Genomic DNA, 13197 nt, shown 5'->3' with positions numbered 1-13197 from the left:
ATCAGAAGGAGGTAATTTCCAAGCACAAGGCGCAACTGAAAGAATTTCGCAGACCAACTTGAAAATCACTTTATGGGTTGCTTTTGCTGCAGACGGGACCGACTTATCGTTATTATGGAGCAAATCATTTTTCGATTCCCTTCGTTTGTAAATGACCTTCTTTCATTAAGCGCGTCACTTCTTTTGGTTATTCGCGACTCACATCATTTAGATGCACAGAACAGTTTGGTGAGGTTTTAGTTGTTTGCAGCATCCTATCCTATTAAATGAAGCTCCAAAGCATTCATTATGCTTGAGCTTAAAATTTTTTGCACGAAATCTCGCTTATCACTTACCGACTGTTCCATATCTTACTGCATTTTTACCCCAAGCCAACTTAATCATTTTCATAGCTTCGTCTGCAATTTCTTCCAATTTAAAAGGGAAAGCCATATAACGCCTTAACGGCTGCTTGTTGAATTCAATCCCTCTGCACTGATATATATATATACTGAATAACAAGTGGTAAACAATTGAAAATTATCCCATAAAGAACCAACGTCTAAACTATGCGTACCTAAAATTCCGTAAGAAATGAAGCCATCAATTTCAACACAGAATTTATTGACCCATTTAGTGTATTGTATTATCCACTTAAATATTCAAACTGAAGGATGACTTTCTAATTCTAATTTAGTGGGCGTAAAAATTATATTAATTACAATTTGGAAAAATATTACACATAAATGCAGTAATAAGACAACAAAATTGTCGCTCGGTAAGATTTTAAAGCCTAGTGGAGCTATGCTTACATCTCAGAAAAGGAATAATTTGCTGCTGCAATAGTCTGCGATAGTATGAGTTAGCGTTTGAATTAAAATTGTGGCCCAAATAAGTGAACCACAGCTTTTCAGCAATACTCTGCACTAATGCCTAATGTATGCGTCTAATGTATGCATAGCCGAACTTTCGTAAAAACTGAACGCATTAGATACGTTTTTGGAGTAGAATCAGTTTCAATACACAGAACTTCGTCACACATCCATTATAAATATTCGCCATCGTCTTGGTTTAATATTTGCAGCACCACTAGACACGGAAACTCAAAAAAAAAAAAAAAAAAAACGGACATGTTTTCTGACTATCTAACAAAGGTCAGTCCTTTAATTCTTAAGATCACATGCGAAATAATTAATTTTAAGGATAGATTAAAAGCTAAACTAAGCGCTTAAACAGACGCCTGTTATTCCTAAACATCTGGTTTTATCCCGTTTTCGCTTTAGTCGGAGAATTTATTTTTTTAATCTATATAAATAAATTATAATAACAACAACAAGTGGCATTAATAAGAGTTTTAGTCATCGTAAAATAATAAAATATAATAATACAAAACTGAAGCTACATAGACAATACTGAACAATAATATTAATATTGCCTGTACTAAGAGTATCTGCGGTATCATATATCCGTACATAATTAATTGGAACATTAACCAATTAGCGATTAGTCTTGTACGGCAAATGTTAATTGTTTACTACGCGAACTTTCGAAACGATTCGGTGTCTTAATGTCCAATATAGCCAAAAGTCCAACAGTTAAAATAGTACATAACAGAATAGTTACTACGATTCCAGCCCAAATAGGAGCAGTAGTAAAGCCTACACAATCGTAGACATCGCCAAATTTATTCAAACCATTAAGCCAAGGCTGAACCTATAAAAAAAAAAAAAATAATTAATTAAAACTAATCACCCATTACATATTGTTATTATAACATGCCTGATAGTCTTTTAACACTAAGATGTCGGTACCATTGGTAAATACTAGACTTCGCGATGAACATCTATAAGAAAATCCTACTGGTGCAGAGGGTATATTATAATCGCCGCCTTTTAAACGCAAAACATCCTTATAGTCACGATGCTCTACCTCTACTGCCTTCATATACCATGTTCCGCGTTTCAAAGTAAAATTGAAGCGTAAAAATAATTTTTCATCACCCACTTTTGAAAATAATATTCAAACGTCCATAGCCTTTAGCTTTCTGATCGTCAAAAGTCACGGCTTTATTGTGCTCTTTCAATACAAACGACTCGCGTGAGATATTCAATTCCGGCGCAGATGTGAGATAAAGTATGGCTTTTCTACCTAAATAAAAAGAAAAGAAAATCTTACGTTTGTTAACCTGAAAGAAGTAAAGACCTCTGATCTTAATCTTAAGAAGTCTTCTTATAGTAAAGGAAATCTTGGTACTTGATACCAAGGGTTTAAGCCCTTAAAAACGTACTTAAACGTTTTTATTTCACTTTCCCATAATTTCTTGCTCATGTATGTATCATTGACTTATGCCTTAAAGGCATGGCAATCGCTTTATTTCAATCCTCAATGACTTCTGATACTATGTAATATTATCTCTTGCTAACCTTGAAACTGTTGCTGTTGTTATTTTATTAGACACGATTAGCCTTTTTTATGATTACTTAAGCTTCCGGGAGCGATAATTGAAAGCTTCATGAGAAATAATCTGCTGTAAAGATAGTTAGAGGGCTAAAGTGAAAGAGGCTTTAACTTATCGCTTTGGGAATTCCAACTTGACAAGTTGTGGCACCAGTGTTCGCCCATCCACCCTATGCGCCTGTGCGATCACTGACAACTCGATATTTTTGTGGTTAAGATGAAGCTTAGAAGCCTTGTTGATGTATGCCATGTGTCTATTTCTCAAAGAATCGGTTTTTATTTTTATGCGACTGTTAAATTTCTTCATAAAGTATAAAAAGTGGTTAGATAACATGCTTTACCCGCGTCCGAGTCTGAGCAATTTCAACAAAAAATCTCATATTCTGCATCTAACCTTTGAAATGCTAATAGCAGAAAATGCTTCGATAACCGTGCCTTTTCCTTCCTAATAAAAGTTATCGTTAGATGTTTTGATCTTTACTTTAGGCGGAGATACTTGGGTCTATCTACCATTGAGGACAATATGCGATGCATAAAGTTTTAACTGGGCAAAGCGAAATTTGTCTTAATAACCGTTACATTCGCTCGTAAATCTGATCTACTAAGTGTTATGACTGGCAGGTATTAAGACCAAAGCCAGCGTCTGCTGATGTACATTCTAGGATATGGGATCATCTATGGTTGAAGACCACTGCACAAACTTTTCTTGCTAGAATATAGTGTGCATTATCTGAAAAAGAGGAAGATCTCGCCGAACAGAATTAAAGTGGTATCGAGGTTCCATTGAATACTTTTAAATGCCGTAAAGGCATCGCCAAACCAGTAAAGAGTTAAGTGTTCTTGATTATAAAGACTGCAGTTTTCTTTTGCTCCTTACTTATTCTAGTGTGCATGCTGTAGAGTATACTTTCCAATCGATGTACTATCAATTATGTAGAGAAACACTTAACCCATTGTTTTGATTACGGGCCAAAAAATTAGAAAAAAGTTCTCGTTCAGGAAATGGTCTTCTTATCTATACAATTTGATGAGCGTGCTTTACTTTACCTGGAATAGCGGCGGTAAATGGGCTGGCAGTTGAAGGGAAGATCTAGCGACATCAGACAAGATAGTGTTTAGTCATTAGATCAAAAAGTATCCTCCATATATGTAGATTTATAAATTTTCGTAACCTGAACGAAGCCAGATTACCCTATAGTTTCCATTAGCGAGACTTTAAGGTCCCTAGTTAAGTCTTTCCCACAGTGTTCTTAACAAAATCAATTCTTGTCCGGATTGAATTTTAAATTTTACGCAGCACATTGCTTACCATCAGCCACATATATGAACGTCTCCTCAGTTTCATCAGTAAGTGGTTGTACAGTAGTTGTGTGCGATTCATCGGTTAGGCTTTCACCTTCTTTAGTTTCGCGTTTGGACAAAAAGTGTGCTTCCTCTTCACGGCCAGCTAATATACCCAATACTTCTCCGTTACCATATATAGCTAAAGCATCTGCATAACCGGATATAATTTCTGAATCGTTTTCTTCGTAAGAACCGCTTAAATTTATAACCTTCGAATTGAGAGACACCGTCGATACGATACATTTAACATTTAGTTTCGTAACGACTTACCTCGATGTTTGCGTTGTAATCGAATGGATCGACTGCTAATGAACGCTGCGGTAGATAAGTCCAGGCGTTATGTTTAACTAATTCTTGAAATTTTGGATATTGTTTGCCATCTAAACGTTTAGTATTATTTCGAACGAATACCACGATGGCTTTAACATCACGGAACAAATCAGCGAAATCATTTTCATTAGCTTCTATTAAAGCGCGAGGCTGCAGATTTATAACTTTCTCATGACCCCAAAATAAATATGGACCACTAAGGTTAGCTTGTGTGCAAGAAATTAGTAACAATGCGAATAAAATAAAAAATATTTGCATAATTTCTTTAATAAATCTCCAAATAACGAATCCAATCTATTTCAGTAGTTAAGGTACAGTGAAAATACGTCGAAAAATCAATAACGAAGTTAGCGGCTGCGTATTCGTTCAAGTAAAGTTGATTTGCTTTTGTGTAATATGTGCGGGTTGGCAAACAGCGATAAAAAGATAGGCGAATAGACAACGTTGGGTGCTCTCGATTTTCTTCACTTATTTATTTATTTTGTTTATAAAATTATTCTTTCAGTTTAACAACTTAACTTAAAATACAATTAAAATATATTAAAAAAGTTGCAAAAATATTTACAAACAATTTTGCTTGCATACGAGCACTACTGGAGATGTTATTCTTAAATGATTTATTGCCTAAAAGAAAAGAAAGCATTTTTTTCTTTGCAATTTTCACTAAATAAAAAACTCAACAGTGCTTACGTTTTTCATTTGGATCTCTTACGCCGCAAGTTCTATATGATATAGTGGCCTTACGTTTCGTATTCACATGCCCGGGAATATAGAGACTAGGAGCCTCGAGCCGACCGGCGGCTATTAAACGTGACATATCCAATTCCAAACGATGAGCTATTGGCCCTTTAAAATGTATAATCATTTGTATGCAAGCACCGTCATGTAATTCCTTTGTTTTCCGTGCATCAACATCTAACATCCATTCGGGTATCCCCATAACAGCTCGCAACTCTTCTAGAAACTGTGCTCTGCAAGAGAATTTATTTATAATATCGTTCAAGTATTTTTTTTTTTTCGCGGCACCTTTAACTTACACTACAAATCTCGGTGGTTTTTGTAAATTAATATATTTGATAACATTGTGATCCGGTTCGATATTGGCACAGGCAAATCGGTCCCCTGAAAAATCAGGGCCAAATATAACAATTGAACGGCCTATAGCGCCTACTTGCCCATCTAGGGGGAAATTAAAATCACTAAACACTTTCCGTTCTGCACCCAAATCTGATAAGAATTTTAAAAGAAATTATTTGAAAATTGCTTGCTTTTATCACACATATGATAGCAACTACCTATGGGACCTAGACGAGCTCCCACATCGCCCACATAGCATCGCAAAGGATTGTCAGAACCACATTCACGTTCATATAAGTCTCTCTAGCGTAAAAGTAGAGAAAGATAATTTTTAGTAAATTTTATTTTATGCAGAATTTAGAGAAGACGGTGCACAAAAATGTACTTTCTTCTCTACACGATGTTATTCATTTTAGCGCGATTAAAGGGCAAAAGCTATATTCCCTAACACATAGTAGTACAATACAAAATTGTCAGCAAAGAACTACTTACATTCAGTGGATCCGCCAATTGCGTATAATAGGGATTCCATACATAACCTCCGGCCACACACCGGGTAATAGTTGGTTTAACGGCTGCGTCAACACCAACCGGATTCACGAAAATTTGCCAATTATGATTGTGAGTCTAAAACGTTTTCATCGCAATAGTTTTTCTTATCGGCACGATTTTAGCTAATTAACTTACCACATTTCTATCGTTTTTACCAGGATGCCTTAGTTTTACCTCGATTACTGTCTCGGATGAGCTTCCATCATTATGTATTAATTGTGTCATTTTTATATAACCATAAGCATAACCGGTGGGATGATGAAACGAGGCAATGGCACGTATTTCACGAGCCTCATTGGGTGAATAACCCCTTTCCAAACTGCTGCAAGCCCAACGTGCGTTACGCTTTTTCTTGTGTATGATTACGGAGCGACCGATAATACTATTCATACCAAACAATGGTAGATTAGTGTCATTAAAAGCTCCTTCAAACTGGGTCATTGCTTCTAATGTTCCAAATTTACCGCTTAAATCTCCCAATTCATATTGCTCTGTGCTACCTTTGCCAGGTCTAGGAGAGATTTTAGGATTTACGGCGAAAGGATTAAAATGACCATAGAGAGTTGATGCTTCACATGGGAAGGCTAAATTAGCTTCGACCGGAGTCTGGGGCAAAACAAGGGAAAATAATTCTTTTTTAAATCATTTTATTAACAACACGTACCATATGTATATGGTAGCCACTATTGTCCTGCAGGCCTTTAAACTGCACCTCTAAATTGCTGATATCATACTCAGATTGTTGGGTCATTTCAATTTTGCCATTAACAGTTAAAGGATCACCATTAGCATACCATTCTTTGGCCACTACCTTACGACGGTAATATCCACTTATCCTTTAAAAATGAATCTGATTACTAAGAATTGATTTCATTAAACAAAGACATACAAAACCATACATACATTGAACAAGCTAAACGTTCTCCTCTCGCTTTAGGGCCAAAATCATCAAAAATTACCAGAGATTTCCCTAAAACATTATGTCTGCCCGAGAGGGGAAGATTCGAGTCCGTAAACATACGTCTGCTTAATTGCTGCGCATTTCTCTTGCTACCTGCTATTGTTAGCAAGCCGATTCGTGTATCTAAAGCACCTACTTGGCACATGGCAGTTAGTTGAGGTTTGCAGTAGTCGTCTATAGATCGATTGCCCCAGTCGACTTTGTAGGGATTGAAAACATTGCCGGCCGAAATGCAACGATTTTGCCAATCATAAAAGTCTTTACCGGGTGCGCTGCTATGTATAGCCCAACGGTGCTCGAAAGTGTTATTTTGTGTAGAACCGTCAGCATGTATTAGATATTCAAATATTACCGTAGTGTCTTCCCAGGGTTCTTCGGATGGCTGTCGGAGCAGAACCCGGCCTACTATTGGATACCGAAATAGCACTTGGGCGGTAAACATCACCTTCTGATATATGCCGTTTTTTTGGTATTGATTAATGGTCCCGCAATACCATTTGCTCTCAGTTATATTTTCCAAATTTGTGCGATTGTATTGATAGATCACTAAACTACGATGAGCTATGCTATCTATACCGCGCAAAGGCAAGAAAACATCCCAGTAGAGACCATTTAGTTCAGAGCTAGAACCTGGTAACTGATAATGGTGGAAATAATGTTTATTACGACTCTGTAATTTACCGCTTAGGTCGCCCACTGGATACTGATCTTGAGTACCAAAGCCAGGAGGCGGTATAACATGTGTTTCGATTTCTTTGGGATTATACAAAGAACCTGTGGAATGACAGTAATTTGGATGGCCATATTTCTGAGGTGTAGGCGGTAGAGTGTGTATGCGAAAGCTAGATACGTCTTCTGCAAATTGCTGAACTGTATGTGTAGAATTTTCGGAGGCAGCATTAATGGAAAAATTTAGAAAAGTTGGATCAAATTTCGATCTCTGAGTATATGTTACATCACCCTTTAGACCAGCAAAATTCACAAAAGTTCTGTAACGTAAATCAATAAACTTTTTGCTTGTGAAGGCCTCACCTTTTGCTTATAAACGAGACTCACTTGTACTTCAATGGCATGACATGACGGATTTTAGTACAAGCCAAATAATTCTCGGTGTGCTGATCTTCAAATAATACCAAATAGAGAGTACGATGTGGTATCGTTAAATCGGAGGGTAATAAAGCCAATTGTTCATCCCTGTAGACTACCCTCTGCGAAGAACGCAAAGCGTTTTTGGCGACCGGTATTTTACCCAAACGACTGTCTAAATCTCCTATACCTTTGCCTTCGCCATTGCCACTCGGATCAAATACCAATTGTAGAAAATTGCAATTATCCTCAGTGCGATGATGATCATTTTTAAAAATATCGGTTACGAATATTTTCCAATTATGTTTAGTCATTGGTTTGAAAGAGTCAGTAGGCGAACGCAGCGATTGTATGTGATATAGATCTGCATAAATAAGAGTATCTCCAGCTACGCCATCCAAAGGAGCTAACCACCGAAAATACACTGATCCCGCTATAGGTGTATGGAATCTAGCTTCTGCCATGTGTTCGACCGACATTTGTACGGTGGTAATGGTGGCGCAGACGCGTACGTTACGTGATATTTCGGTTAACACCAATGACTTACCCCAGATACCTTTCTCGCCTTGAACAGTAGATATTTCCTTTATAAAAAATTTCCTGTTACCATTTTATTATTTTCTCTTACCTATCAACTGCATTTCCTTAACCCACAACGACGTTTCATTTCCCGGTAGTATTATATATTCAAGATCGTCATCAAATCCAACAACTTGTTCACCCAACTTTGACAGCTCGCAACGCTCGTTGGTATTCGCATTATTGTAATCGACAGGAAATTTACGTACCATCCAACTCCATATTTGATCGGGGTATTGAAGAGTTGTTTCCAAATCGCTTTTAATCTCCACATGAGTATTATTTATTTGACGAAACGTTATCTCACCATGTAAACCATGCTGCGACATGTATGCAATCATATGTTGAGCTGAAGGAATGCACGCAAACGTAAAACATATCTATTATTTAAGTGGTTTACAAATTATACCTACCCGTACTCTGCGTGGCATTTTTCAAGCAGAGCAGGACAAAAAAAATTGATGTTATTGCCTTAATTTCTGCTCTAATGAACATTTTTACGTAATTTTAAAATTTTTTAATAACTAATTTCAAGTATTTTCTTTAAAAATTACTTTCACTTTTACATATTTATAGTATTATAATGTTTTACAAGTTTCGTCTAAGAAATGCTCTCTTCTTGAATATAGCGTACGGCGCTAATTTATATTATGGAACGTGTTTGCTTGAAGTCTTGATTGCAACTAAACCAGGTTTTAAATATTGGTACCAATAATGCGTGTACAGCTAAGCTAATAAGAAAAAAAACTCATTCTCCCACTCAATTTTATACTCTTTAACTCTCCTAGGTATGGAGCATTAAATTTTGAAGAAGTTTGCGCATACTTTCCTCTCCACATTAGAGTTAAGCAAACTTTATAAAAAATTGGTGTGCGATGAGATGGGTGAACAATCCTTACGGAAATTAAGTTGAGTTTATGGGCCGATTTGAACCAACAGAAAAATTTAACTTAACGTATGACAGAGATGTAAAAAAGAGTTCAAACCAGTTTTCAAACCAAGATTTTGCCAAGAGATTTTGCAAAAGCGTTTCATTGAAACGACAACAAAATTTAACCACAGAGTAAAATTATAGACGATTATCCTATATATGGTTAATATTTCCAAACACATAGGCAATAAAATTGTTTGTATTTCGCTCCCGAAAAGTATGCACAATATTTTACACAACTCCATTGATCAGGATTAAGATAATTTTTAAAAGCAATTTGGGCAATCATTTTCTTAATGAAACGAGCAATAATTGGAAAAACTGGTTAATCCTAGTTGTGACTAAACTTAAATCCGTGTTAATCTAAAATTAATCATAGACCATAATTAAAAACAAGTATATTTTTCATTTTTCCTTTATTTACTTCAATCAAAAAAGTAGAAATGTAAATGGAAAATAAAACTTATTGTTTCCACACTTGGCTTTCCACAAATAGCCTTGTTGCAATAGTTGCATACGTATTTTGCGTCCCCTAGATAATACAGAAAATATCTTTAATGTTTACTTTGATAGAATGTCTTAAAATAGTCATATTGTAACAGCCTTCCAACCATGGCTTTACGAAGCTGTTAGCCAATGTAAATGCAAAGATTTTTCGTGAGAGAGACTTCTGCTGTTGTCGTACTTTTTTTGACTCATAAATGATATATGCGTTTATTAAGCTTAGGTCCAAAACATAGAATAAGCAAAATGGCCATCTATAAGTTTTATGAGCAGTACTTATCCCTGATCGTAAGAAGTCCACAGTATCCATTGATTCTTTGGTGGTGGTATAATAATGAATTATCACAGGCTTGTTTGTCGTTTTAAAGAATTTTGAGGACAATATCAAAATGCAGGAAAAACGTACAATTGCACACAATGACCGATTATAATGGTGGAGAGAGGTGCGATATATTTGCAGCATTGCTATGGGCAAACAAATTGAATTCTTTGAAATTTTAAACGTAGCGGGTCGGACTCGACCACGTTACAGCCCAGCGATTGCCATGCCATGAATCATGGAATCCTCCAGCTGTTCGCTATCGCGGTCTCCTGAAGGAAGTATCCATCAAAGTCGAAGATTTTCTTCGTGACTATACCACATCAATTGCAATAAAATAAACGTTCTGTTAAACTGATACAGATGTAACATAACTGCTGGGCTATGATAAGAACCGGCTATGTCACATGTATGTGGTAGTTGGTAGCGAATGAGCTAAAAAGCTGAACCAGAAAACTTCTCAAACTTCGTTTGCCTTGTAAAGCATAATTTTCCAACTTGTACTGTTACGATTTTCTTTCTTTCTTTCTTTCATTTTTTCTTTTTTTTCTCTTACTCTATTATTAATTTTCTTTTGGACATTAAAACCCTACATTAGACTATCCAAAATTATTTTTTAAACGAGTCTGCATTTCTAGATTGTTAAGCCTATATAGGTATAGGTGTATAGTGTAAGTGGTTTTGGATGCATAAACAATTCGCATAAATAAGGTGCAGCATTTTTTTCATTACAAACCTTTGATGTCTAAAGTAAAACGACAATGATCCACTAATGGAGCTTTTCATTCGAAGAACTGCGAAGAATTGGTCCTATGGAAGGATCCTTTCTATAAACGATGCTTTTATTTTGTTCCAAATTACTTAAGTGAGTAAGTGAGAAGGTAAATATAAAAGATTCTTTGAATTAAATAGCATGACTAGTAATCATAACGATGGACATAGCATTGCAAAGGGGAAAGCATGTTAAATAAATCATTAGTGATGAGGTTTTTACTCTACAGGTAACCTTTTCAGAGTGTTTAAGAAAGAGAGAAAGATAGAGATAGAGAGAGAGAGAGAATGAAAGGTAGATAATCATGTCATTTTTCATCGCATAAAACATCAAGTAAAGAAAAAGAGTTAGTATTGGAATGTTATATTGATATGATGCACATGATATATTAAATCAGTATATTTTTCATGTAAGAAAGAGCAACAAATAAGGAAGATTGTCAACGAAATGAGAGGATATAAGAGAAAATTCATTAAAAAAATTCATTAAATTGGAGTAATTTTCAACATTTATGAAGGTTTCTATCATATGCAATAATTATATTCTCTATCACATAAAAGAAACTAGGAGCATGAGATATGAAATACGAAAAAATTCTGTATAGAAAGGAGTAGAACTCGAATGGGAAAAGAATACGAAAAGTATTAAGAGAAGATGCATAAAAAGAGTGATTAATTTCTTTATTTGGAACTAAAAAGAGAACAAAAATCATAATAATAATAAATAACTGTTATTATTAATAAAGTAGAAGTAGTAGTGAGGCAATGAGAGATTGCTGCATACACTTTACAAGAGGATAAGCGAGATATGAATGCAAATTGAGATTTGAAATGTTCTAAGCGAACATATTATATCAAAGTATGAGTTGCAAATGTTTATATGATCGTTAATAGGGGTATGAAATGTGAGAAAATTGCAAGTATATTGCATTGCAGAGGGTAAGTCACAAAACGATGCATGTTATGGCGAGTTTCTTGTTCCAGAAACAAAAAAACAAAACAATATGGTAGATAATTATGATGAATAATATAATATTTTAAGGGAACACATTTGTTTGGCGCATTTCAATCTCTATTTACAACGTATTTACAAAAAAAAAAAAAAAAGGAATTATAAATAAAACAAAATGCTTGTTTTTTCTTTGGCCACCTTAATGACCCTTTGATCGCGTTTGTTTTATTATTAAAAGTCATCCTCATCATAAACTAAATACAAATTCTTTGATTTTTTTTTTGATCAATCAAGTGTTCCTTTAAAATAGTTTTTTTAAAAAAAAAAACAATGATTAAGTTGTTGTTGAATTGTCGTTTGCTGGTATTTTTTTTTTTTTTTTTTTTTTTTTTAAAGATAACCTTAAAAAATAGAATGGATTTTTTATAATAACCATTTAAAAATTTACTGACTAAGTTCACACAATATGGTTGGTTTGGTTGTTTGTTTTTCTTTCTTTTTTTTTTTTGCTTTTTTGGTTTTGTTTTCTTGATAGATGTTAATCGATAAAGTCCACTTCTCGTTTAACTTTCTTTTCTCGTTTAATCATTACGTCCTGTTATCATGTTTAAACGAATCAATTGAAATAATTTAAGTTATATTAATATAAAGTGAGTATTGAATATTATATAACTTTTTAATAAAATATATTTATTGGGTTAGGGTGATTTGAATTTATTAGGCCCATTTTTTTCTCTTATGTTCGTTTAATCATCACGTCCCGTTGATTAACATTTAAACGAATCAGAAACACATTAATAAAAAGTTTTAAAAATGAGTTAATAAATTGAATATTTGTTATATATATATATATAGCTTTTTTCCATAAATATTTAAATAAAAGACATTTGTAATCATGAGTAAATAAATTGCTTGATAACTCCATAAATATTTTTTAACATTCGGTTCCTCCTTTGAGTAATACAACAAGTAACGAATAATATTAATAATTGAATCCTTTGTTACATAAACAAAAATGAACTCAAAAACGAACGATAAAGCATTTTTAATAATATAATGATATTAATTGAATAATAATAATAATAGTCATAAGACAATAAAAGTGAAAGAATTTCATTGATAAACAATAACTAGGTAAATATATGAATAAATTGAAATATATGTTTGTAATATATAATGAAATAAAAACAAGCATGCATAAAATATTGTTTTGATATAAGTAAATAACTCTCATATAAATTTAGTTGATACGCGTACATAATATCATATGCTGTATACGCAATGAATCTGTTTGATGTATTATGTTGTTGTTGTTGTTGTTGTTGTTGTTGTTGTTTCTTCAATTATCTAAAATT

The 13197-nt window shown here is 34.2% G+C and overlaps 2 protein-coding genes across 4 annotated transcripts; both read right to left on the bottom strand.

The window, feature by feature from the left end:
• Nucleotides 1-1240: 1240 nt before the first annotated feature.
• On the bottom strand, nucleotides 1241-4450 carry LOC119640844. The gene is given in 5 exon segments (XM_038039108.1): nucleotides 1241-1692; nucleotides 1759-1980; nucleotides 1982-2127; nucleotides 3746-3989; nucleotides 4051-4450. Coding segments are annotated over 5 exon segments (1140 nt in total). The 5' UTR covers nucleotides 4369-4450; the 3' UTR covers nucleotides 1241-1482.
• A 58-nt stretch (nucleotides 4451-4508) lies between these two features.
• Nucleotides 4509-9169, bottom strand: LOC119640843. Of its 3 annotated transcripts, none has more exons than XM_038039104.1 (11): nucleotides 8779-9169; nucleotides 8415-8714; nucleotides 7757-8351; nucleotides 6643-7689; nucleotides 6404-6575; nucleotides 5875-6345; nucleotides 5680-5814; nucleotides 5406-5490; nucleotides 5148-5337; nucleotides 4801-5081; nucleotides 4509-4734 (listed from the first exon to the last, which is right to left on the bottom strand). In XM_038039104.1, exons 1-11 carry the CDS (start codon nucleotides 8858-8860, stop codon nucleotides 4625-4627), a joined length of 3468 nt encoding a protein of 1155 aa, XP_037895032.1. In that variant the 5' UTR covers nucleotides 8861-9169; the 3' UTR covers nucleotides 4509-4624. The 3 variants fall into 3 exon arrangements, with proteins under 3 accessions (XP_037895032.1, XP_037895033.1, XP_037895034.1); XM_038039105.1 differs by having other exon boundaries at nucleotides 8775-9168; XM_038039106.1 differs by lacking the exon at nucleotides 4509-4734 and having other exon boundaries at nucleotides 4996-5081; nucleotides 5137-5337; nucleotides 8779-9167.
• Nucleotides 9170-13197: the final 4028 nt, after the last annotated feature.

Source organism: Glossina fuscipes, unplaced genomic scaffold (genome assembly GCF_014805625.2).
Source record: "Glossina fuscipes isolate IAEA_lab_2018 unplaced genomic scaffold, Yale_Gfus_2 128, whole genome shotgun sequence".
NCBI classification, from domain to species: domain Eukaryota; kingdom Metazoa; phylum Arthropoda; class Insecta; order Diptera; family Glossinidae; genus Glossina; species Glossina fuscipes.
Note: the sequence above shows the minus strand (reverse complement) of the source record. Positions and strands in the feature narration are given on the sequence as shown.

What these genes read in the sequence shown, in the direction of transcription:
- LOC119640843 (XM_038039104.1), bottom strand. Translation starts at nt 8,860, where the DNA reads ATGTTCATTAGAGCAGAAATTAAGGCAATAACATCAATTTTTTTTGTC. An exon ending in GTAAAAACGATAGAAATGTG is followed by an intron (nt 5,815 to 5,874) that starts GTAAGTTAATTA and finishes AAAACGTTTTAG; the next exon opens with ACTCACAATCATAATTGGCA. An exon ending in AAACCACCGAGATTTGTAGT is followed by an intron (nt 5,082 to 5,147) that starts GTAAGTTAAAGG and finishes ATTCTCTTGCAG; the next exon opens with AGCACAGTTTCTAGAAGAGT.